The sequence below is a fragment of the Brachionichthys hirsutus genome, chromosome 7, assembly GCF_040956055.1.
Source record: "Brachionichthys hirsutus isolate HB-005 chromosome 7, CSIRO-AGI_Bhir_v1, whole genome shotgun sequence".
Classification (NCBI taxonomy): domain Eukaryota; kingdom Metazoa; phylum Chordata; class Actinopteri; order Lophiiformes; family Brachionichthyidae; genus Brachionichthys; species Brachionichthys hirsutus.
Window position 1 is genome coordinate 3,880,422 of NC_090903.1, and position 23,567 is coordinate 3,903,988.

General features: G+C 42.6%; 1 protein-coding gene across 1 annotated transcript in view; it reads right to left on the bottom strand.

Annotated features, from left to right (window-relative positions):
* The window catches only part of cdh23 (cadherin-related 23), a 142,105-nt gene that overhangs the window by 47,463 nt on the left and 71,075 nt on the right, over positions 1 to 23,567 (bottom strand). Inside the window, exons 9-14 of the mRNA XM_068741568.1 lie at positions 22,381 to 22,493; positions 20,430 to 20,618; positions 16,370 to 16,519; positions 15,433 to 15,591; positions 2,395 to 2,459; positions 1,521 to 1,758 (exon numbers count right to left, since the gene is read on the bottom strand). Of these exons, the coding sequence (XP_068597669.1) occupies positions 1,521 to 1,758; positions 2,395 to 2,459; positions 15,433 to 15,591; positions 16,370 to 16,519; positions 20,430 to 20,618; positions 22,381 to 22,493 (914 nt within the window). The remainder of the gene's footprint in view (positions 1 to 1,520; positions 1,759 to 2,394; positions 2,460 to 15,432; positions 15,592 to 16,369; positions 16,520 to 20,429; positions 20,619 to 22,380; positions 22,494 to 23,567) is intronic.

The following is a 23,567-nucleotide window of genomic DNA, read 5'->3' on the forward strand; positions in this document are numbered from 1 at the left end:
AGGAAACCCAGAGTCATTAGTTACCAATGTGCCTGAGTGCCTCTGCCTTTTGTGTAGCAGTGACTAATGGCCGACACACAAGGCCGACATGTTCCTCTTTGGTACAATGAACACAAACATATGAAGCCTTGATGCAATGACAGAGAGGAAACGAGGACGAGGAGGGGAGCAGAAGAATAGATTATGATGATGATGATGATGATTATTAGTAATAGTAATAGTAATGTAGTAGCGTCAGCAGCAGCTTCTTTATTATTAATACCATCTGTTAGAAAAATAACTCAAAGAGTTCTGAATTTTGGTGACGATCCAGAAGAGATCCTGTATTCTGGATCAGTTTGACAATTTCGGCAACGTCGCAGTCAAGTAGCTTCAGAATGTTTTCCTCAATATTTTGGTTGATTATTGACCGATGTTTATGGAATTTGACGCCGTCATGTAGGGTGGGGGCCTCTATCTCACCACCAATTTTATCTGGATGGGATCCAGAATGACATTAGGAATATATATTACATTTTAACATTGAAAACCCCATTTATGGCTTCTCTGATTCACTTTTACTTTTCATGGTTGGTGTATAAAGACACAAAGAACAATTTAGAACCTTTTGATCCAGATCACTGATGTTAATACAATTAGGAGGGGGGAATGAGCTGCTCGGCGGAGGTCTGCGCTCTGAGTGCGTTTCTATTTATTATTATTATGGTGATGATGATGATGAATAGTATTGTTAGTAGTAGTAGTAGTAGTCGTAATAATAATAGAAGTAGGTGGCGGCAGTGGCTCAGTTGGTTGGGACTTGGGTTGCAAACCGGAGGGTCACCAGTTTAAGTCCCAGCAAAATTATGGAGAATGGACTGGTTGCTGGAGAAGGGCCAGGATACCTCCAGGCAAGGCACCGTGCCCCCCCCCCCCCCCCACCAACCGCCACAGATACTTCAACTACAACTACTAGTAGAAGCAGTAGTCGTGTCTTTAAATCTTCATTAATGAAACGAGAGAAGTAGACACCATTAAATGTTATTCTCCTACATATGGAACAATCAATCATTTCAAAAATGAATACTAAACTCTTTGTTATCTTAATGAAGTACGTAAATGTTCAGAATTGTGTATTTTGACAGTTTGAGAGACACCTGATCTGACATCATGTTAATCATTGTGATCGATCTTCTCTGTGGACAGGTCCTCGTGTTTTTGTCATAACATGAGTGATTCCCTGCAGCTCTTCTCTGAGTCGCTGCACGCGATCGTTAGCATCAAAGGCTAAGATCGGGGGTACCTTTCCATAAAGGACACCGGTGTAAACGGTAATTAAGGTCCAACGCCTGACAGGATGGTTTCCCAGAAGAGGTTTCCATAGTAACTAACAAGGGACTGCATTTCTGGAGTCAAGTCCATTAAATATAAATCAGACTAACTGAAATAAGTCTGAAAAACAGCACAGTTTTACAAGCTTGTGTTCGCCGCCTCATTCTCGCCACACATGAAACTCCATGCATTATTATGTTTTAACACACCCTGATTCTCGCCACTGGCTGGACAGCTTGTTCGTTCTCTCTCAACGAGCCGGCGTACGCCTCCTTCTGGAACAGCGGCGCATTGTCGTTGACGTCCAACACGTTGACGCGGATCCTTCCCGTCGTCTCCTCGCCGCCGCCGTCCCTCGCCAGCACCGTCAGCGTGAATCTACGCATCAACTCATAGTCCAGACTGGCACGCAGCGTGACCCAGCCAGTCTCATCATCCAGTGAAAACCTGAAAGGGACAAGCAAACCTTGAAGAGGCCGGTTGTAACCAGATCTCTTTCCCAATAAAGTTGTGCTCTCTCATTTTATTGAGAACATAAAGTGATGTGTAATTTTAAAAACACATTAATGATTCATATTAGAACAAGAAATAATCAAAGGCATTGCACAGTATGTGTGTGTGTGTGTGTGTGCTTGAGAGGCGCAAACTAATCTGCATTTCTTTTATTGTTGCGATTTTACATCTGGTAATGAGATATTGTAAAATGTGAATGGTTACTTAAGGCCTTGAAAAGCTCATTACAATAAATCTCATGAAGTCTTTTCGGATCTGTAAGTGCAGGCATGGGAAACTACGACCCGGGGGCCACATACGGCCCGTTCGGCTTTTTAATCCGGCCTGCCAAATTTGCCCAGATTATATCATTAAATAAAATTTTATTATAATTAAACCTAAACCTACCTCTAAAAGGCCAAATCCTTTGATGTAATTTATATTAGTTTACACAAACACTCCACCCAGTCTGTTTCTGGCCAGACTGGGTGGCAGAAACAGAACAACTGTTAGCAAGTGGCTCAATAAATGAAACGTTTATGCGCCAGTTTGTGGGGACTGTGAGTGTGTGTGTGTAGAGTTACGTCATACTGGTCTGGCTCGTCACTGAAGTAGTAACGCACAATCCCGAACGTGCCCACGTCTCCGTCTGTGGCCTGGACAGTAAAGACAGGAAGAAATTCGTCTTACAGTCATGTTTACATCCTTGTAAAGTTTTATGACACATTCAGTTTCTGTTGCCCGTCCAGATTAGTTTTTCCATCTGGATTTCGTTTTTTTTTTCCTCTCTAAACTTTTGGATTTTTCATCACGTGCATGTTTTAAATATGTAAATCGCTCTCAAAAATGTTTGTCCAAAAAAAAGAAAACAGAAAAGTTTAGTTTTTTTTATGTTAGATTGCTTTTATTCAAACGCTATTGTCAAAACCAAAAGGTGTTTTCTTAGATATAATGGTTTGCAACCGTGTGTGAGTGTGTGTGTGTGTGTATGCACACCCTTGTTTGTGATGACACAGTGCCTAAAATAATCTGTCAGTGAATCAGTGCAGTTTCTGACACCAACAGCTGTATGCGTCTCCTAACGTTAAATCATTCTCTTTGAGGTGTTGATTGGATTAGAAAAGGAGGAACTGATACATTTCTCCTCGTACCAGTGACCCATCACTGCACTAAAGGCAGCCTGACATATATTTTGCACATGAAAGGGATCCTATGAAATGTCACATTAAGCACATGCACATTTGTGCACGTACAGTACAGGGTGTCACGTCAGCACTGACGGTTTGCTCGGACCCGAACTAGGATTTGAACCCAAAGGCACGACTCAAGTTCAATTCAAAGTATCAACTGAAAATCACTCTCACATAGGAAGATAAATATGACCATCAAATCAACAATGGCAAAGTATCAAAGAATCCAAATCATGACATGGGCTGGCGCTGTTTCAAACTGGCACACAGGACAAAGGGAGACACAAACAATTTACACATGAGGTAGGGGAACACTGGTGGAACCAATCGCGGCGGGATTGACAATCACACTGTCGGGAGAATCACACAAAGGGAAGGAAGTCAAGGTCTGAAGGGAGAGAGGAGGGATGAGTGCCAAAAGGAAACAGGAAGTGGGCGAAACACGGAGACACAAGACAAAAAACTAAACATAACCGAGCAGGATTTCCTGGACGAGACAGACCTTTGATTGTAACTATAAATGTATGTGCATATGTGTAAATCTGATACCTGCATGTGTGTGACAAAGCGATCTGATTCTGCTCACAGATGGAGAGACAAGCTTTTTAACTCTAACCCGTTAAAGCCTGGACCAACCTTGTTCAGTGAGGTCTGAATGGATGGGCGGGACAGTGTCACAGTTGGTAGCGCTCACAGCAAGAAGGTAACGGGTTCGAGACCTTTCTGTGTGGGTTGTCTCCGGGTTCTCCAGCTTCCGCCCTCTTCCAAAAACAGGCAATTTAGGTGAATTGGTTATACTAAATTGCCCATAGGTGTGTGTGAATGATTGTCTATCTATGTGTGGCCCTGTGACGAACTGGCGACATGTGCAGGGTGTACCATGCTCCAGTGCTACCTGCAACCCGGTTACAAATAAAGCGGTTAAGAAGAAGAATGAATGAATGATTACTCCAAATTGTCCTTCGGTGTGTTTGTCGTTCGTGTGGCCCAGCGAGGGGCTGGCAACGCGTTCGGGTTGTAGCTCGCCTGTCGCTCGTGGCCCGCTGGGATAGGCTCCAGCAACACCCGTGACCGGCAAGACGGATAAAGCGGCCAAGAAAATGAATGAATGAATGAAATGGAATCTTCTGACAAAATTGTCAACCCCCCCCCCCTCCCATAAATGTATATATATGTGCTTTAATTTGGATATTTTTTGTTAATTCCAGATTTTTTTTTTGCATAGGAAATGCAGATGCACGATGTAGAAATCTCAAAATCCTGAAAGGTCAAGCGTATCAAATATGATACACTCGATTTTAAGGGTTAAGCCATTTAGCTAAGTCCATAATTTCACAGAGGTTCCATCACATCGCCTCGGAGCGTGGATCATCCCCGCCTTGTTGTCGAGAGCACAGAGGCGTCGGCTGGAGACGTAGAGCGTGCGTTTGGTGTTTGGGACTCCAGTCAGGTTCTCATATTAACCTTTGAGTTTTCATCTCGATGACCTCATCATTTAATGTCACTCAATTGCTTCTCCTCTCTCTTTCTGCATTCCAACCCAACCTTCCCACTCCTTCCCCCTTCTATCATTCCCTCCTTCTTTTCTGTCTTTGCCTTGCTTTCCTCCCCGCATCCATGGGCTCCACCTCCATTTCCGCAGCTTCCCCTCTACTCTGCATATCTCACTCTTCCCCTCTTAACGCCCCCCACCCTCTCCCGGGTGAGTGACAGGCCCATAAGTGGTCCAATGATAGAGGGAGGGGTGTTAGCTTGACAGCTATCGTGGCTGTGACAGGAGCCAGGCTCAGACTGGGAATTCAAACTGCCTCTCCTTCTGCGGTTGCATGACCCCTCTCACCATGAAAAGAGACAAGGAAGGAGAGACAGGCAGAGAGAGAGAGAGAGAAAGACAGACCCCCTCCCTCATCATTCACCAACCCACTCCCTCCATCCCACTAAACAATCACCATGACCGTACGGTCACTTTGCCAACTGCTTGCCGAAGACTTTCAACTTTCAGCACGGATGGCCTTCAGCAGATGGACAGTAGAGATTTACTTGTGCAGGGATTTATAATTTTACACCACGAGTGCAAAATCCTCGGGTATTATGCCTTTGCCCCTTTATTGCCATGGTAGCTTAAACTTTTCTTTTTGTTTGGGGAATTGGAGGTGATGGAGGCGGAGTGCAAAGGGAGATAATGACTTAATGAGGAAAGAACTGATATGGAAATAAAGCTGGGCTAACTGCTAACCTTCACGCGGATACATAATTTCTGTTGCATAGAGGAATATGTGGAAACTCTCCTTAAAAAGCACAAAATAAATGAAATTATTTATAAAAATTCAAATTAATAGACGGACTTTCTTTGAATGCTTTGGCTTTGGCTCCGAGGGTGCAACAACCTCTTGGTTAATTGTCTGTTCTCATTCAGAGACACTCAGAGACAGTGTCATAGAGGGAAACTGGGCCCAGATTGCAGAGATGAGCCTCCTTCTGTGTCGAGGAGCCGGGCACTGAGGGCTTAGAGTTCGGATCAAAATCTCAAACTTAGTTGTCGAGAGTTTCTGCGTGAAGAATCAGCAACTTGCTGATTGTCGATACAAACTCTGTAGACCTTTGGTCCTTAGGCAGAAACTACAAAAGAGAAATTAGTTCTCAGTCGACCAGCCTGGTTAAATGATGTGTTGCTTTTGTTCAGAAGGGCAAAACCAAAAAGCCAGGAGGCATAATACAACTGTGTGTGTGTGTGTGTGTGTGTGTGTGTGTGTGTGTGTGTGAACTGGTATTTGGTTGAAAAGTATACAGGAACAGATTATCAGCCCAGCTATCTCAGAGACAGTAAGGGAGGTTAAACTTGACAGTCTTTTCGATCTTGAGAGAGCTGGAATTTGAATTGATTGGCTTCTAAAATTGGTCCTTTTTTTTTTTCTGCATGAGATTTGAGAGGCATAGAAAAGGAAACCAATTACTGGCTGTCAACGCCTGCTGTCAAAATACAGATGACCCCTCGTCCAAACACAGGCAACCTCTTCTGTCTCTGATGCACACCTATACGCAGCGAAAAAAGATAATAAACATGCGCGCGCACAGACACATACACACACACACACACACACACACACACACACACACACACACGCTGCCAGCATGAGAGTAAAGATGTCCAGTTTCTGACAATCGTTGGTAGATGCAGCTGTCTGGCTTTGTCAGCTGCTTAGCTCTTAGTTAGTTCCACTCCTGCAACGTCCTTTAAAGGCACCGTTCCTCACTTTCTTACATGCTCTTTGTGTCCGTGACAGGATCACAGCTCAATCTTCACAAATGCTACACAACTGCGTTTGCAGAGAACAGCTGTTTTACGAGGAAGAGAATATGTGATGCAAAGTAATAGCAGTGTTAAATTATTGACAGGGATGTTTTATTGATCTCTTACGATTAAAACAGGTTCAACACTAGGGGTGTAACGGCTTCACGTAATGTATTGAACCATTTCGGTTCTGCATGTTCGGTTCGGTCCACTTGCGTACCGTTTTGGTTTTTCAGTTTTATGCATTTTTTTTCTCATTAAATGTATTACTAGCAGGATCTAAGCGCTACGTGCGGAACTAAAGTCCTGGGCGAGTTTCCGCACGGATGCACGAGAGGGTCCAGCAATGGTCAGCTGGAAGTGCCTCACCCAAGAACAAATGCCTCGTCTCGATCTTTTATCTATAGAGCAATAACTCTGTGGAATAACCTGCCTCGTTGTCTCTCTTGTGTTGACAGGAAGCAGGTATTTAAAAGGAAATTATCATTTTAGATCATAATTGTTGTCTTGGCTATGTGTTGAGTGGTTCTGTTATGTTGTAAAGGAAAAATTATATATTTTTTAAGTTATGAATTGTATTAAATGTTTGTTTTAACCGTTTAACATTAGGTATATTATAATTGCATTTGGAAATTGTAATATATAGTAAACTTAAATGACCATTAACCCAGACTCTAGATCTGGTTGCTCCTAAATGTAGCCGAGGTCATCAGGAGGCGACCGAGGTATATTTTGGTTAAAGGGGAGGTGGTGGCAGATTGACAAAGGGGTTGAATTTCAAGGGGACGTTCCTCTAATTTCTTTACTGCTGTTCGAAACATAAAACCACTAGCCTTGGAAGATAGAACGGAGGAACTGTAGTACTACACAGAAGTACTTGGCTTCACATATGTCTGAATGGAAGTATAAACTCTTCTCTCTTGCCTTTGGGGAAGCTGCAAAGATAATGATTACATATCTTTAACAGCTTCTTGTGCAATACGCCCCTGATTAACTAACGAGGACATAAAGCCTTCTATTCCGCTTCATGTCCTTTCTTACACACACACACACACACACACACAGCCCAGGCTGAGCTGAACCGGCAAAATGACGGGACTCAAAGCTCTTCAGCAGAGACAAGATGCAAAAAAGCGTCACCTACTTTGGCCAAACAAAGACCGATGGCATTTTTTGTCACTCCCCCAGCTGTGGCCCAGTGCACCCGCAGGGGGGCGGGGGTTGATGGGAGATGTGTTTGTTTTTACTGAGGACACTTTAGCGTAATGGCCATGGCAAGCGTACATTTACGACGGCTTTATTTCTCTCAAGCATCAACGAGCAGGTGGGGGCGCTCCCAGCGACTGCCGCCTGCCAACAGGATGGAATTTCTATTATCGTCTGAGAACCCAGAAACCAGCGAAACAGAGAGATGCCGTTTCAGCAATGTGGTTTAGGCAATGTATGCTTCAAAGTGAGGCAACCTGCGAGATACTGTTTTAGCATGCGACCAGTATACGGTGATTAAAACCACACGTGAAGCACTGAAAGACACAGTTTCCCCGTGATAGGGGAAGAAAGGATAGGAGAGGGATGGAGAGATGGAAAGAAAGAAAGAAGACTGCATTGTGGGCATCAGCTCGAGACAGTTTGAGCTGCCAGAGAAAAGGCTTAATGCAGAGCTCGGTGGCTGGCAGCTTCACTTTGCCGACAGGCCTTGGCCCCCCCCCCCCCGTCTTTTTCGGTTTCTCCTCTCGATGATGTAGGAATCAGATTAGCACAAGCAAAGGGAGAATGTAGAGGAAGATAAAGACTGGCAAGCACAATATACCAGAGAGGTACATTGGATACGTGTAAGGAAACAGAAACCATATTTGGATGCAGTATAGGTTGTGTGTGATGGGAGCAGGGCTGAAGAGCAGAGACAGTGGACTCTGGGAAAATGACAAAGATCTCAGCTTGGGCTTTAAGAAATTGCTAAATCATTATTCACAAAATATGTTCATGAATCTAAACTTAATTTCAGTATTTGGTTAATCATTGCAATAATTAGTCAGAGACTATATAATAGCAGCATTTATTTACACTTGCAGAGCAACAACAACAAAACCAAGTCTTGCTGTCTGAAGTCACAGATTACCCAGTCGAGCTGCAAGCGAATTTGTTTTCTCTTAATCACAGCTTTTGGCCATTCAGACACATTAATTTAAATGTTGCACATCATTAAAGTGCATTTGTAGGTTGTTGTTGTTGTGTTTTGCAACAGATGACTTTAATAACAGACGAGCTGATGGAAACTCTGTGAGTAGCTCTTCTCACCAACCCTCTCTCCATTTAAATGTGCCGATCTGATAGCAACCGTAGTAAAACTTCACACTTTTGTTACGCTCAGCTCACGCCTGCTTGTCCTCTGGCCTGCGTCCCCGTCCCCACCCAGTCTCAGGCTGTCAGAACACACAAGATAAGGGCCCCATTATCGCCGGCGACACTGTGTGAGCTGCTGCACGCAGGAAAGAGTCAAGCTTCACCCCGTTTATTACAATAATGAATTATAATTACTGTTGTGGCTATTACCCTGTAATGCCTTCATGAGCGGTAGCGGCACTGAAACATCCTCCAGTTTTGTCATTTATAACTTTCGGCAAGAAGCATTTATCATTGTGCCTTAGTCCCAAATATGCAGCATCTGCAGAGTCCCAGAATACTCACAGCATATTAGACACCACATAGTACACACTGTGTAGTACGCACTGCGTCGTACACACACAGCATGGCATTAGTATAACACATAGAAGATGCTAATCTGAGAAGAATGTGATATTTCACATATTTCAGACCAACTATAAGAGACAGGTAAGACGCAGGTAAGCTGTACTTGTACATGCATGTACTCGTCCCAGATACATATCCTCTACGGTAGAGCCTAATGGGTAGGAAGAGCCTCTGAGCCACACACAAGCAGAGGAGAAGCCACTGAGTGAATCAACGCACCTGAAAACCATTAGCAGTCCAATGGCAACTAGAGAAAAGCAGGAAAACGGCAATAACTGGCAATAAATATGGAAGGGAAGGAGAGAAATGCTCGAAATCCCGAGGAGGGGAAATCAGAGTGATTTCTCCGATCCCAGCAGCTGCTGGTGTCTCCAATGAGAAAATCACAATAAATATTTACAATGATAAGTAATGCTGCAGAACATAAATATTCAACAGTCACCGCCTCCATGCATGTGGTCCAATGGGAAGCAGCGGTGGGTACTGAGTAAACGCATCGACTAACAGGATACACAAGCGTTGATCGGACGAGGAATGGCTCTCAACCCAAACAAAGCATTGTCAGAATGCTTGTTTGGCACTTTAAAAAAACCCAGCTGGGATCCAATACTTTCAATTAGCATCGGTATAAATATTAGCCAGATCCCATCCCCTTCAACCGCACCCCACATGCATCCCATTATTCATATAACACGAAAAATGTAGACACAATTTCCTGCTCAGGATACAGAATGCACCCAGCATCTTTAAACTATGTTGTCACTCTCAATGCCAAAACAATATAAGACTGAGTTTGTTTATCCCATTTACCATTAATGTCCCTAAATAGGGTTCCTTTGTGGGGCGATTGCTACAGTGACCATCAGCCAGCGCAGGTCACACCAGAAAAAAGGCAGTTCAAAAACCAAATGGTAAATTCTCTGCATTTATTTTTTATTTTTTTGGCCAGAGTCATTTTCTTAGCATTAAGATAGTTATTTGTTTTAACAGAGACAAATTATATGGCCTCAGGACATACTCTCAGCATAACAGTTGCATCGGTGCGTCTTGGGGCGGGTGCGGGGGCTTATCTCACAAGGAGGAGGCAGTAGCTAATTAAAAAGTAAGGGCAGACAAACATCAGAAATTTTCTGACCTTTTTCAGGCAATACCTCTAATCAGGGGAACAAATAACAAACTAATCCTTTATTGAATTTCAATATTGTGTGTGCGTGTGTGTGTTATTCTGTATGGTGGACGGCGACCCCGTGCCACCTTGACAGATTAAGAATGAAGGAGTTTTTTTGTTGCTGAATCCTAATTTCGCCACCATCTGCGGCGCCTCAGAGACATCTGAGCAGCAGCAGGACTCAAGCTGACGGGCTCTTTAGAGAGGTTCGCTGCACCGAGCAGACGGGCGGGATGAGGTCAGGATAAAATGTGTTGATCTATAATAGAACCACTTGACTTTTTCCCACAAACAACACGCCCTTTGAGCTTCGACGTTGGGCGATGGACTGACAGGCGGTGGTTATTATTACTGAATCATGGAGTTAGAATATAATTTGGGCTCGTTTCACTTTTCTGTTCTTAATACTTTCAAATAACTTATATAGACAGAACAAATGAGATGTGGAAGACGAGTTTCACGAGGGACATGGGTTCTCCACACTTTCGGTTCCCGGCTCAATGATGCGAGGCAGACGGCGGCACCGCGATGGCTCTAATTGGATTCCGTGCATCTTTTTACACGTTGTAACTTGTTTAGACAATACGTGGGTAAATGCCCAATACACAATAAATAACCCATTATTGACACAAACACCAGAGAGGCAGGCGCGGATTGTTTGATCCGACTTGCAGCCAGTCAATAAACAGTCTCTGCTATTTTCTAGGGATTTGTGAAACATTGTCTAAATTGCTAATGAACTAAATCATGAGAAACCCATGAATGTAAACAAGCATGGGCGATTACATGAATTACATGAACACACACACACACACAAAATCACACATACATTGCGCATGGTAATCCTATAGCAAAATGAATAGGCCTGCAGCGACTGTCTGGATTTAGTCAGTGTGTTGACCTTGAGTAAAGATGTGTGTGTGTGCGTCTTTCTGTATGTCTCTCTCTCTCTCTCTCTGTCTCTCTGTCCTCTGTTTATTTCTGTTTCTCAGAATTGGGTTAAACACGCTGACTGTTGAAACATCTCTTTAATCTCTTTTGTCTGCACTGACATCTGACGGCTTGAATGTCCAGATCTGTGTGTGTGTGTGTGTGTGTGTGTGTGTGTGTGGGACTACACCTCATCTAACAGTGAATATACAGTATAAGTGGGCGCTGCCACCGGTGCCCATACAGACCCCACACCTCATCCTATTTACAGCCCGTTCACATTCTCCTGCCGACAATCCTGATTCCCCAGCAGCAGACATGCTGCAGCACGACCCAGACGTCAGCCAGACCTCTCAGGTGTTACACTTCCCCTTCAATCCCTCTTTCATGAGCAACCAGTCCATAAACAATATTGATTTTCACCTTTTGCACTTGGGACTGGTGGTGTGTGTGTGTGTGACACAGGAACTGGTAATGACTAATAATATAGTTTTGGAAAGAATGCCTGCTTTTTTGGGGGCGGGGGGGCTGATTAAAGAAGTGAAATTGGTCGGGTCAATAACTGAGTTGGAACCTTATTGCACAGTGATACTATTGAGGGGGAATTGCCTCAAGGGTGCATCACGTCGGAGAATCTAAACAAAGGCTGAAAGAGCTGGAGGGAATAAATAATAGATGTCATTTGCTTGATCAACATTTATCATTTTATAGCTATTATCATCATCACCTTATTAATAATCTTCAGTGGAGGTGATCAAACAAATAAGTTTGAGGGCAGAACATGAAACTTCTGGGAGATTGGAATTGCAGCTGCACCACTGGACTTCACGAATATGAGACACAAGTCAGCCTGAAGCAAGGCCTTTCTGACTCTGGTGTGCTTAATTCAAGCGTTGCTATTTGAGCGGAATTTACTTCTGTCTTAGTCGGTAAAATCATACGGTGCAATAATTCTAGGAGCAGACATGTTGTCTTCAGCGTTTAATAATACAGGGAGGTGAGTTTTCCCTTTGTTCGTCCTTTTGTCGGAGGCAGCCTTGCTTGAGCGCCCATGAATAAAACCTTATCTGCTGACGTCTGTGTCATGATTTGGTGTATTAGTTTTTCATCTGCCTCAATGATTTTCCTTTGATCAATTGTCCCTAATTAGCCTCATGCGCATTAATACTGCATTCACGTGGTGCTGAAGTAGTTGGAACAATGTTGATGGGGGAACACAAACTAATCAGACCAGCATTTAAATATATGGAAGGTGTCGAGAAGGTTTTTTTGATCTGTTCATGTATGTATCATTCTTACGGAAGCTTATTGCATTCACTGAAGAAAAAAAAGTTTCGGTTTTCCTGAATTTATGAATTAATGAGATAAATCCTTTCTTTCCTGTTTTTAGAGGTATTTTTTTCCGTTTTTCTGAAATAATGAGATAAATTAATGCTAAATATATTTTTTTCTGTTATTAGAGGTATTTTTTTCTGTTTTTAGAGGTAATATTTTTCTGTTTTTAGAGGTAATTTTTTTTCCAGTTTTTAGTGGTAATTATTTTTCGGTTTTTAGAGCAAATATTTTCTTTTCTGTTTTTAGTGGTAATATTTTTCGGTTTTTAGAGCAAATATTTTCTTTTCTGTTTTTAGTGGTAATATTTTTCTGTTTTTAGAGGTAATCATTTTTCGGTTTTTAGAGCAAATTTTTTCTTTTCTGTTTTTAGTGGTAATATTTTTTGGTTTTTAGTGGTAATATTTTTCGGTTTTTAGAGCAAATCTTTTCTTTTCTGTTTTTAGTGGTAATATTTTTCGGTTTTTAGAGCAAATATTTTCTTTTCTGTTTTTAGTGGTAATATTTTTCGGTTTTTAGAGCAAATATTTTCTTTTCTGTTTTTAGTGGTAATATTTTTCTGTTTTTAGAGGAAATCATTTTTCGGTTTTTAGAGCAAATTTTTTCTTTTCTGTTTTTAGTGGTAATATTTTTCGGTTATTATAGGTAATTTTTTCAGTTTTTCTGAAATGTTGAAATAATTCTGTAGGCCTATTTATTTTAGGTCTAGTAATGGCTGCCATAGATCTTGCTTGTTCTATTCGCTTTTATTTTCATCTTGGTTTGAGACACTGGGAAATACTCTGCTGTCTGAGTAACCTTGAAGGGATTGTTCTCAGTTTATCGACTTTGCGTAGGCACCTCAAGTCTATGCGGTTGTTCAGAAGAAAGTGCCATTCTGATTTGCTGGATACTGCGCTGTTTCTTCAGGAACAGATGAATCAACATGGCATGCTCCATGGATATAAGATGATGCACCAGAAATGCCTTCAACATGGCTTTGTTGTTACGCAGGAAACAATTAGGCATTTGTTAAAAATACTCGATCCCTACGGAGTGGATTTGAGAAGAAGAAATCGCCTCCATCGACGTCTCTACAGAAATCCAGGTCCAAACTTTCTATGGCATGTTGACTCTTATGATAAATTGAAACCTTTTGGCATCTGCATTAATGGTGCAATTGATGGATTTTCAAGAATGGTGATCTGGCTCCATGCTTACTCGACTAGCAGTGATCCCAAAATTGTTGCGGGATACTTCATAGAGCAGGTTCTGACCAGAAAAGGGACTTCTACTCGAATACGATCTGACCAAGGAACGGAAAACCGTTATGTTGAACAAATGCAATGTTTCATGAGAGAAGATCACACGGACGAATATTCAAGAAGATGCTATTTGTATGGCTCAAGCAACCACAACCAACGAATAGAGAACTGGTGGGGATTTTTAAGAAGGCAACATGCTCAATTCTGGATGAATATATTTCAGGATTTAAAAGACAATGATTACTTTTCTGGTGACTTCCTCGACAAAAGTCTGATACGGTTCACATGTCTTGAAATTATTGAGGTAAGATACATTTGTCTTCTTTTCATGTTTATTTTGTTCAATTTCAAACAGAACAGTTAAGGTTGCACTGATGGCAACCCAGGGCGTGTTGACTTGTTATATGTAAAGCTATCCTATTTTTCTGTAAAGAGCTAAACGTATATCTTTGTAAGTTTAGTAAGGATAGACTAATAATCAAGTAATGTTAGGTTGAGATACTTAGAATGATGATGATGAATATATTTATTAGATAGAATGTTAGAGTACAAGTACAGTCACACAGTAGCATGTATTACAGTACAAATAACGTCAAACATCCTGTCTAAGAGGACCATTTCAAAAAAGCCCTTGCGGGCTTGTTTCCGTTGAAAGTCCTAGTGTTTGATACCTATCAATTATGTGATGCATGTAAGGAATACAGAGAACAAGAGCATTACAGTTATCTCATTCGATTGATTGCCAATCATATTATGACATCCTGTGATAACAAATTTCAATGTTTGATTTTCAGCAAGAACTGCAAGACGTTGCTCACCTCTGGAACACTCACAGAATTCGCCGGAATAGAGTTTCTGTCTCTCCAACTGGACGTCCAGTGATGATGTACACCCTACCTCAACTGTATGGCGGAAGAGAATACATAAAAGGTGTATCCCAAGAGAAGATACAGGCATGCAGGGAAGAATGCCTTGGGAGAGGACCCTATCCCTGCGATGACACTGTGTTTGAAATTTGTTGTCTTGCAATGGCAGAAAACAATCTTCATCCACCTACCTGTCCAGATGAAGCTATTGAACTTTACAAATTTCTAAATCTCTACTTGCGTGGCCAGTTGTAAGATTACTCACTTTCAGTTAAGTTGTCTTAACATTATTTTTTTAAATTACTTTACATTTGGTCTTTGAAAAGCATGAGACAAAAATCATAATAATTTACACTTAATTTGTTCTTTTTTGACTGCATCCTTATTCTTTGGGACAAAAATTGGTTTGCTTTTTTTTTTTTTTCTTGAAGTTATCTCATAAATTCAGGAAAACCGAATTTTTTTTTTCTTCAGTGAATGCAATAAGCTTCCGTACATTCTTTTACGCAGATGTGTTGCGTTATATTTTATTGCTATAACTGCTCATTTCTGTCCACACAAAGTGACAATGACTCAAACAGGATGTTGTTGAATTACCCTGATAAATAAACACACCAAACTACTTTCAGATTTCCTGCTTTCTTTTTTCTATATTTCATATATTTTCATCTTAATTTTTTTTAGTAATTTTTAACACATTTCTTCATCAGCTAAGACTCTGCTCTGATGCCTTGAGTTTCCAGGATCCGGTCGAAGTCAGGTTTTATTGTTGTCTGTTCATTACAGTTGGAGTAAATCCACTCATTCCCACACACTGCCGTTCACACAGTGGGCGATCACTGCCTGTCGTACTCACCAGGATGCGGAGCAGCGAGGTGCCAGGGGGGGTGTTTTCGGGAAGGCTGATGTTGTAAAGTGGTCTACTGAAGATGGGTCGGTTGTCGTTCTCATTGATCAGCTCAATAAAAACACGGGCAAAACCCACGTGATCGGACATGGACTCGTTGGCGTAAAGCTGAGGAGAGACAGCGAGAAGTCATGTTACCGATTCACACCTAATCCAACTTGCATCCTTAACGCTTCAGGATAAATGTGGGCCTGTCAATAGAGGTGATTTCATTTAATCTGACACATATAATCCTAATTCACTATATTCCAAATGCGACTTTGAGAAAGACAGAATATACAGCGGGGATACCCGCTGCTTCTGTAAATGACTCAGGGGTGAACTGAGGTGATGAAAGACCAATGTCATTAGAGGGCATTTTCACCACCAGACCATGTAGCTGCTTTGTCTCCACCTAGCTGGTCATCAAAGTCAGTCTCATTTCTCTTATTGAACTTTTGATTTCTCTACACAACTGATCTCTTGACGATGATCAGGGATTTCTTTACCAATCTACTACTGGACATTCGGCTTGTCCCCTAAGGGGTCCCCACAGAAAATCAATGTGTCTCCACTTCACCCTGTCCTTTGCATCGTCCTCCCCAACACCAGCCACTCTCATGTCCTCCCTCACTACGTCCATGTATCTTCTCCTGGTTCGACCTCTAACCCTGTTCCCTGGCATTTCCATCCTCAGCATCTTTCTACCGATATAGTCCCTGTCTCTCCTCTGGACATGTCCAAACCGTCGCAATTTCTTTAGCAGTCTGACCCGCGTAAATTGAACCATTACTTATTTTCCCATATTTGATCATTCCCAGGGATTGGCGTTTCGTCTCTGAATTCATTCTCACACAATGTTCCGGTGGAACTCCACAGGCACTTTCAGAACAAGCTGAAGACTCACTGAGAAGCTGTAGCTGCGAATGCGTTCAAAGTCCAAAGGCATGGCCACCCTCATTCTGATGTCGGCACGCCCCTGCACCGCCGTAGGGGAGATGGTGAAGTACTCTGAATTGTTTCCAGTCAGAAAGGCCTGAAACATGCTGTTCACCCCCTGCAACACGGACGGGAAGAGAGTCGTGATGTTATTAGGATATTTCTTTTTCATTAAATTGTTACAGTAAACGAATAAAGATTTGCTTCGTTACCGGTGAGTCAGAAACAGAACAGTTGGAAGGAGCGGGTCACGTTAAATGCATCATAAACCACACGCAGCATTCCATACAAGGGAATGCTATGTCCACAGTCAAGCAATGTAACATGGGGATTCCTTGCTGCTTCAGGTCCAGGATGACTTCTCCTAAGAAAGGGAAACGTCACCTCTATCCCGGAAAATCTTGCAGGTGCGTGTCAGATCATCGGTCTGCGAGATGAAGCGCGAGTGCAACTGGGTCACGCATGATGTAAACAAGTACACGAATGAATGGCTGGGTCAAAAGGGAACATATTCTGTCAACCTGTGGAGTGATGCTGCTTAGAAATCATCCAGGGTCTTTGTCACTGCCTCAACTGGGCAAAGAGCAGCCTGATGCCCGACCAAATCAAATATGTCTGCCAATATGAGGGCTGATGGCAGCAGGAAAGAAAGTCCCATTAGCACTCTGCTACATGTGCCCGTGGTAGGAACATGTACTATGCGTGTAGCATGCAATGACAAAGAATAAAGATTATAATAAATTCTTCTTCTTCTTCTTGCCATTTTTTGATTTCCATGACGTACCTGATATTATGCTTTAGTCCCGGGCCTTGTTATGATTCCAAGCAGGTTAAGCAGGTGCTGAAAGATCTCATGAAACATTCTCGACCACTGATTGGTCAGTGAGAACTGTTTCTCTGCGACCACTTTATCAAACAGTTAATCTATTTTTTTGTGACTGCTATATTGAGGAGGTGCAGAAATGTGATCGCTGATGACGGAATGGCGAGCGGTGGCTGAAAGGTGTGTCGTTGCATTGGACACGACCCCACAGTCGTCGTGTGTACTGTCACTTCGAGAGGCTACAAGGAGGCGGTGCTGTTGTTTGATGAAAGATGACTTCTAGAAAAGGGTCTAATGCCAAAACAGAGTCAAGTCGGGCTCAGCCAGCACCATGTAAGGAAAATGAGACTATATTCTTCATATGATAGAAAAGTTAGGTACAAAAAAAATAAAAATCGTTGTCTTACAAAATGATCTATGGTTTTCGGTGACTATGTAATATGAGCGTGACCTACAGGTCACGAGGCTTCACCAGCAGCAGCAGCCGGGAAGCTCCTTTCACTCTGGCAGGTCTGCAATATATTTATTTTCTATTTGTACATCGTCTCTGATCTTTCGGTATCTATAGATACAGTATCCCAGTATTCCACTTACAATTTATCTCCTCTATGTACAGCTTATCTCACTTCCTTGGATTGGAATATAAAATGGGATATGGAATATATATATTCCGTATCCATATACCGGTATATCCGAGTCCTGATCGGGAGCTAACGCCCGAATTTGATCGAGCCCGCAAGCTCGTGATCGGGCGCGATTCTGATGACGAGATCGGATCGGGACATCCCTGTCGTTAGAACACACACTCATAGTGTGAAATACTATGTGCTGCACCACTTAAATGGTCCTGTACACCTCATTCAGCATGGTTTGATCAGTCGACATTGATCAGGTTTTGGAATTGTGATCATTTCTGTTCCTGGTATTTCTTTTCATTCATTCATTTTGGACGTCAAGCCAGCCACCCCATTCCCGCCCCCCACTTTGAACGTTTCTTTACCTCCGTCTCTGCATTTTTGGGTTCCCTCTCGCCTGCCAGTCCCTTATTGAAGCCTGACAGTCATATTCTGATTAACATCTAAACGGAGTGCTTATATATGAACCTAATCTCATCTTTTACTGGTAAATCCATAATTTAAACAGCGCTGTGAGAAAATACAGAATAAGTCACATCGCAGCCTCAAGACATTTTTGACTGTGTCGGTCTGAGAGAGCATCGAGATCCCTCCTGTGTTGATATGTAACGCTGCAGGGTGGCCAGTCAAGTAGCAGGCTGAGGAGGATGGGTGCAATGGTCCATCGGCATTAGGTTGGCGGTTGAAATAGCCCCCCTTGTTTTTGTTTTCTTCTCTGGAAGAACCATTGCGGCTGATGACTCCTATTTAAAAGACCATCCAATATGCAGGGATGTCACCTCAAACTGCCCATAAACGTAATTGCCCTTCCATTTGCTTCTGCCTTTAGAAGCCCTCCCAATAAAAATCATCCTGTCAGATGCGACGGACACAACAAAGTTGAGAAGTTCTAGCGAGCCAAACTTTAGCAATGTTAATCCAAGCAGAAGAGGACACAAGAGAAGAGACAGACAGGTAACTACCGCTTGTGTCATCGCATAAGAAATGGAATGTCTGCCTCGAATTCCTCACACTTTGAAAAGGTGAGATTACAGCAGCGGTGTAGCGGAGTGTGAATGAGTGTTTATCGGCGCTGACATTGTAAGTATTTGGGGGATCAAAACAGCAACATGAAAATACAAGACAAAAAGCGTGCAGATAACAAACCAAAAAAAAGCTACAGCACTACGGCAGCAGCGCTGGCCGAGCGGAGACACTTTAAATGTCTCTGGCATACAATTTAAGGACAAATCTGCATTTGACATTTCCTGCTTCATCCAAATAAAATGATTGTTACAACTTTTTTTTTTCAGGTTAATAAAGTTATACGTATTTGTTATCTTAAACTACTGCTTCATTATTCAGTTCATGATGCGACTTAATGTTTCTGCTGGTAAATAACCAAATATATTTGAGTGTCGTCCTGATGTATTTTGTTTTGTCACGCAGCAATGAATAAGCAGTGAGCTGCGGCTGCTAATGCACTTCCTCACGCAACATCATTTGCAAATCTAGTCAAAATCATCCCCAATCAATTGCAACCGCGGCGCCTCTTTTTTTGTTGAGCAATCTGAGGGTGGGGAAGACGGGGAGGGAGCTGGGTGGCAGCCTGCTGCAGCTCATCCTACAGCAGGTGTCTGGGTCACCACCCCGTGTTTCTGCAGCAACACACTCACAGTCGTCTGCTCTCTGCATCGCAATGTGCCATCCTTGGAATGCATAAACAGACTTCTGCCCTCTCTCTCTCTCTCTCTCTCCTTTAATTGCTTTCTTTCTCTCCCGGCTGTTTTTGTTGTTATTTTCCTGCTTCAACAATTATTTAGACTTCTGGTTTTGCTCTAATGCAGTCTCCTCCTCTCCTCTCCTCTCCTCTCCTCTCTTTACTCCCTGCCTTTTTCTCTATCCACTTCACTTGCAGTTATCTGTCAAACTCCATCCCGACGGCTGCTGTGCCTGAATCAATCAGCGCTGACTAGCTTTCGGCTTATCTGCACCCAAGGTGATTGATTTTCCTCGTTAGGTATAATTTGATGCTCTATCCCATCTCTTCCAGAGCAAATTAAATTGTAGTTGAGTCCAATGCACTGGTGTGAGCAAGCACTTTTGCATGTGAGAGCAGGAGAGAGATGCAGTCAGAACAAGAATAAAGTGAGCAAGTGCCATTGTGTTTGTGTGTTGTTGTGTTGTGACTTTCACCACAGTTGGTTGCCAAGTAATGAAGGAAACACAGAAGGAAATGGCCATACACATCTGTTGACAAATCTGCAACATGTATACAAGCCCATGCACACACACACACACACACTCTCAAAACACGATAAATCGAACGCTATATGTAAAAACATGCTTTAGACGTCTTTAAAGTTCAACCTTATCAGATCAAGTAAAGAGAGTAATGTGTCTTGTAAATGAGAATGTCTTTACAGAGTACTGATGAATGATTCGGTCACTGCTTGCGTCATTTTTTCCTCCCTCTACTTCTTTAGAACCCCAGAAATGGCAAATTTATTCATAGAGATTTCAGCATTGGACAATTACAGAATTACAATCTGAGTCATTTTACATCATCCATCATGATTCGATTCACCCACCTCATCCTTATCCTCAGCCTGGATGAAGAGAGGAAGGGCAAAGCCCACTTGGGCCAGTTCAGTGATGCGGACCCGATACTCAGAGCTGTTGAACTTCGGGGCGTTGTCATTTTTGTCAATTAGCAGGATTGTAAAGGTGGTCATCACTGTTGCGTCTGATGGACTACGGTCATCTTTCAACTCTGTGGCCTATTAGAGAGGGAGAGAAAGAGAGACAGAGAGAGAGAGAGAGAGAGAGAGAGAGAGAGAGAGAGAGAGAGAGAGAGAGAGAGATCTGTTTGATTGCACTGAAAATGTCATTTTGGATGGTGGCAGTCGGCACGCAATCTCTGCCTGGTAGTTACAGCTGTTCGTTTATTGGATCTGAAGGCGGACGGGTGGACTCAAGGCAATCATAGAAATAGGCTCAATGTGAGGCCAGGAGAGAGCTAGCACACACATACAAACACAACATGAGCACACATTCACCCACATAATGAGATTTAGGGGAAAGGAGTCCAAATTGAGAAGATACAATTACACATTTTCACTATTTCTGTGGCATTGGAAAGGTTAAACCCACTGAAAGTAAAAAAGAAAAGAAAAAAGAAAATGGCGGATAAGGAATATAGGAAAAAAGAAAATAAAAGAAAAAAGAAAATGGCGGATAAGGAATATAGGAAAAAAGAAAATAAAAGAAAAAAGAAAATGGCGGATAAGGAATATAGGAAGGGCAACTGAAGTATTTTATTGATAGAGGAGTGTCAAAAGCAATAGAAGAAGAGGCTGGAACAACATTCTGGTCTCTGGGTAATCAACATACTTTTTGCTTCTCTTGCCCCAAAGCCAGTGAATCGCTTGACCTTCCCCTCCGCACCCTGAACTCTATCTAAGCTGCCTGAAGTTGAAAAATTAGTTGTATTACTATGGCACACTGCAATCAATAGCAGCTCCACCCAAGAAAGCTAAAGCTGAGACAGGGAGAGAAAACGCAGGCGCAAAAATCCATAGCTTATAAATACATTATCGGGTGGCATTATTTTCATTTGCAGTACTTTAACTTTTTTTTTTTTTTTTGTATATAATTATGGATTTTAATTAAACCGATAGACCGAGGCTAGAATATGTTAGCAAAAAGTATTTTTGTATTAAACCTGAGAGATTGTTCGGTCCCAAAAGTCTCTGATGTACAAATACAACCTATTTTTTTATGAACAAATAACTACATCTAAGTGTGTAAATACACAACACAGTGAGGCCATCAGCTTTTTTTTGTGTGTGCTGCACAGCTGTAACAAAATTGCCTTGACACGCTTTAAACGAAACAACGAGAAACAATGCGGTTACATGAAAAAGAAAAGGTCTCAGATCGCACGTCGACATCTTTCTGTGGCACCTGGAAATCCCTTTCAGGCGGAGCATCTCGTGTCTTGTGGCAGCAAACTTGGTGTGCAGCACTGGAAGGCTTACTGGAGTGGACGACGCGGGAAGGCTGTGTGTGTGTGTGAGGAGAGCGAGTGGGAGTAGCATCCCATAAAAAAGCCGGGTGTGATTCAGAGACTGCACCTGCTTCAAACCGAGAAAAATGAAGGGAGAAAGAAAGGAGCTCCCCGTATTAAGCGCTCTAAATGTCATAAATTTATTTTGTCCTCTGTGCCTCCTGTCACATTCGTATCGGTGCATCATGATAAAACATCCGTAAGCACATATGGTAGAGCAGAACACCTTTATCCAGTGTTGAGTGTAGTCCTGCCCTTGATATATTTTCTAATTCTATAGCTTATTTGTACATGTGTATAGTATGAGGCAGTATTCAGGACCGCATTTTGCGAGTTCTTTGAGCCCATATCAAACGCTGAGATAACACAGCTCCCTCTAGAGCCACCAGTGAAACAGACTTTTGATGTCTTCTCTGTGCTGGGACAGTGTGTCCGTCCACACTCCGAAGCAAGCCTGCCATTCAGCAGCTCACCTTGACAGTCAGAGTGAATCCTGCCGAGTAGAGCGGGTTTTCTCTGTCCAGCTGGCCATTCACTGTCAGGGACCCGCTGATGTAGTCCAGGGCAAAGACACTATTGGTGTTCCCTGGATGGGTGGATGTTGAGCAAAGGAGAGACAGAGGCAGAGATGAGAAACTCAGAGGGACAAACGTAACGGCCGCTGTGGATAATGCAACACAGCCGCTGGGCTGCGCCTCTGGAAGGGAAGGCAGTGGATGAGCTATGTGTACGTCTCCACTTCATGCATTATGGATGCAGCTTTCGTCTGTCTCCCAGCCTTCGGCTGACCCACCACCTCCAACCTATTCTCATGGATCCCTTCGTGTGTGTTCTGTCTCTGTCGTCGTTCCAGTGCCTCTCTGACTTTGAAGGCTGGGCTATGCTCCAATTCATGTTTACTGAATTCAAGATGCATTGTTTATCAAGGGCTTTGAATTTACCTCCTTTGATTTTTAGACATCAACCTTCAGCAATTGCAACGAGAGCATGGCACAAAAAAATAAAAATCCCAACATCAGCTCATTATCTGCACTTAAAGGGACAGTGCACTCCAAAATTATGAATTTAGTCTTACCTGTGTTGTTGCTTCCCTTTCTAGCAACGTTTCTGTCTGTAAATCATCACTTGGTTACTACTCATATCTTGTTGAGAGCAGTTTCATGTAGGGGCAATTTTATTTCATGCATCACCATTCAGAAGGAAACGCGCACACACACACGGCTATGAAGCCAACTATCTATGCTAGCTAAAATTACAGCCGAAGAACAAGAAGAGGAGATGCTAACATTTACATTGAGCGCGGCCATGAGCATGAGCAGCTATGCTTTCCCGTGGGCAGATGCACATTTCTTGCTCCACAATGCTTCATAAAAGGAAAATAGCTCTTGAATTAAGCTGCAAACAGCAAGCTCTGTGCAGGGATGTAGTGGGTTAGGGGCTAGGGTGCAGAAGCTACCATGCAACGCACCACTTTCTCATTAGGGCATCACACGAGCACTGACACGCCGAGGGAAAAGCCATTGGGGGCAATTTGAGCTTCTGCATCTTGCTCAAGGACAGTTCAAATTCCACATCAACACACAGACAAAAACAATCTAGAGGCATAAATAGCATTGCAGGTAAAAAGAAAAACCTTATTTTTGATCTTGAGTGACTGTAC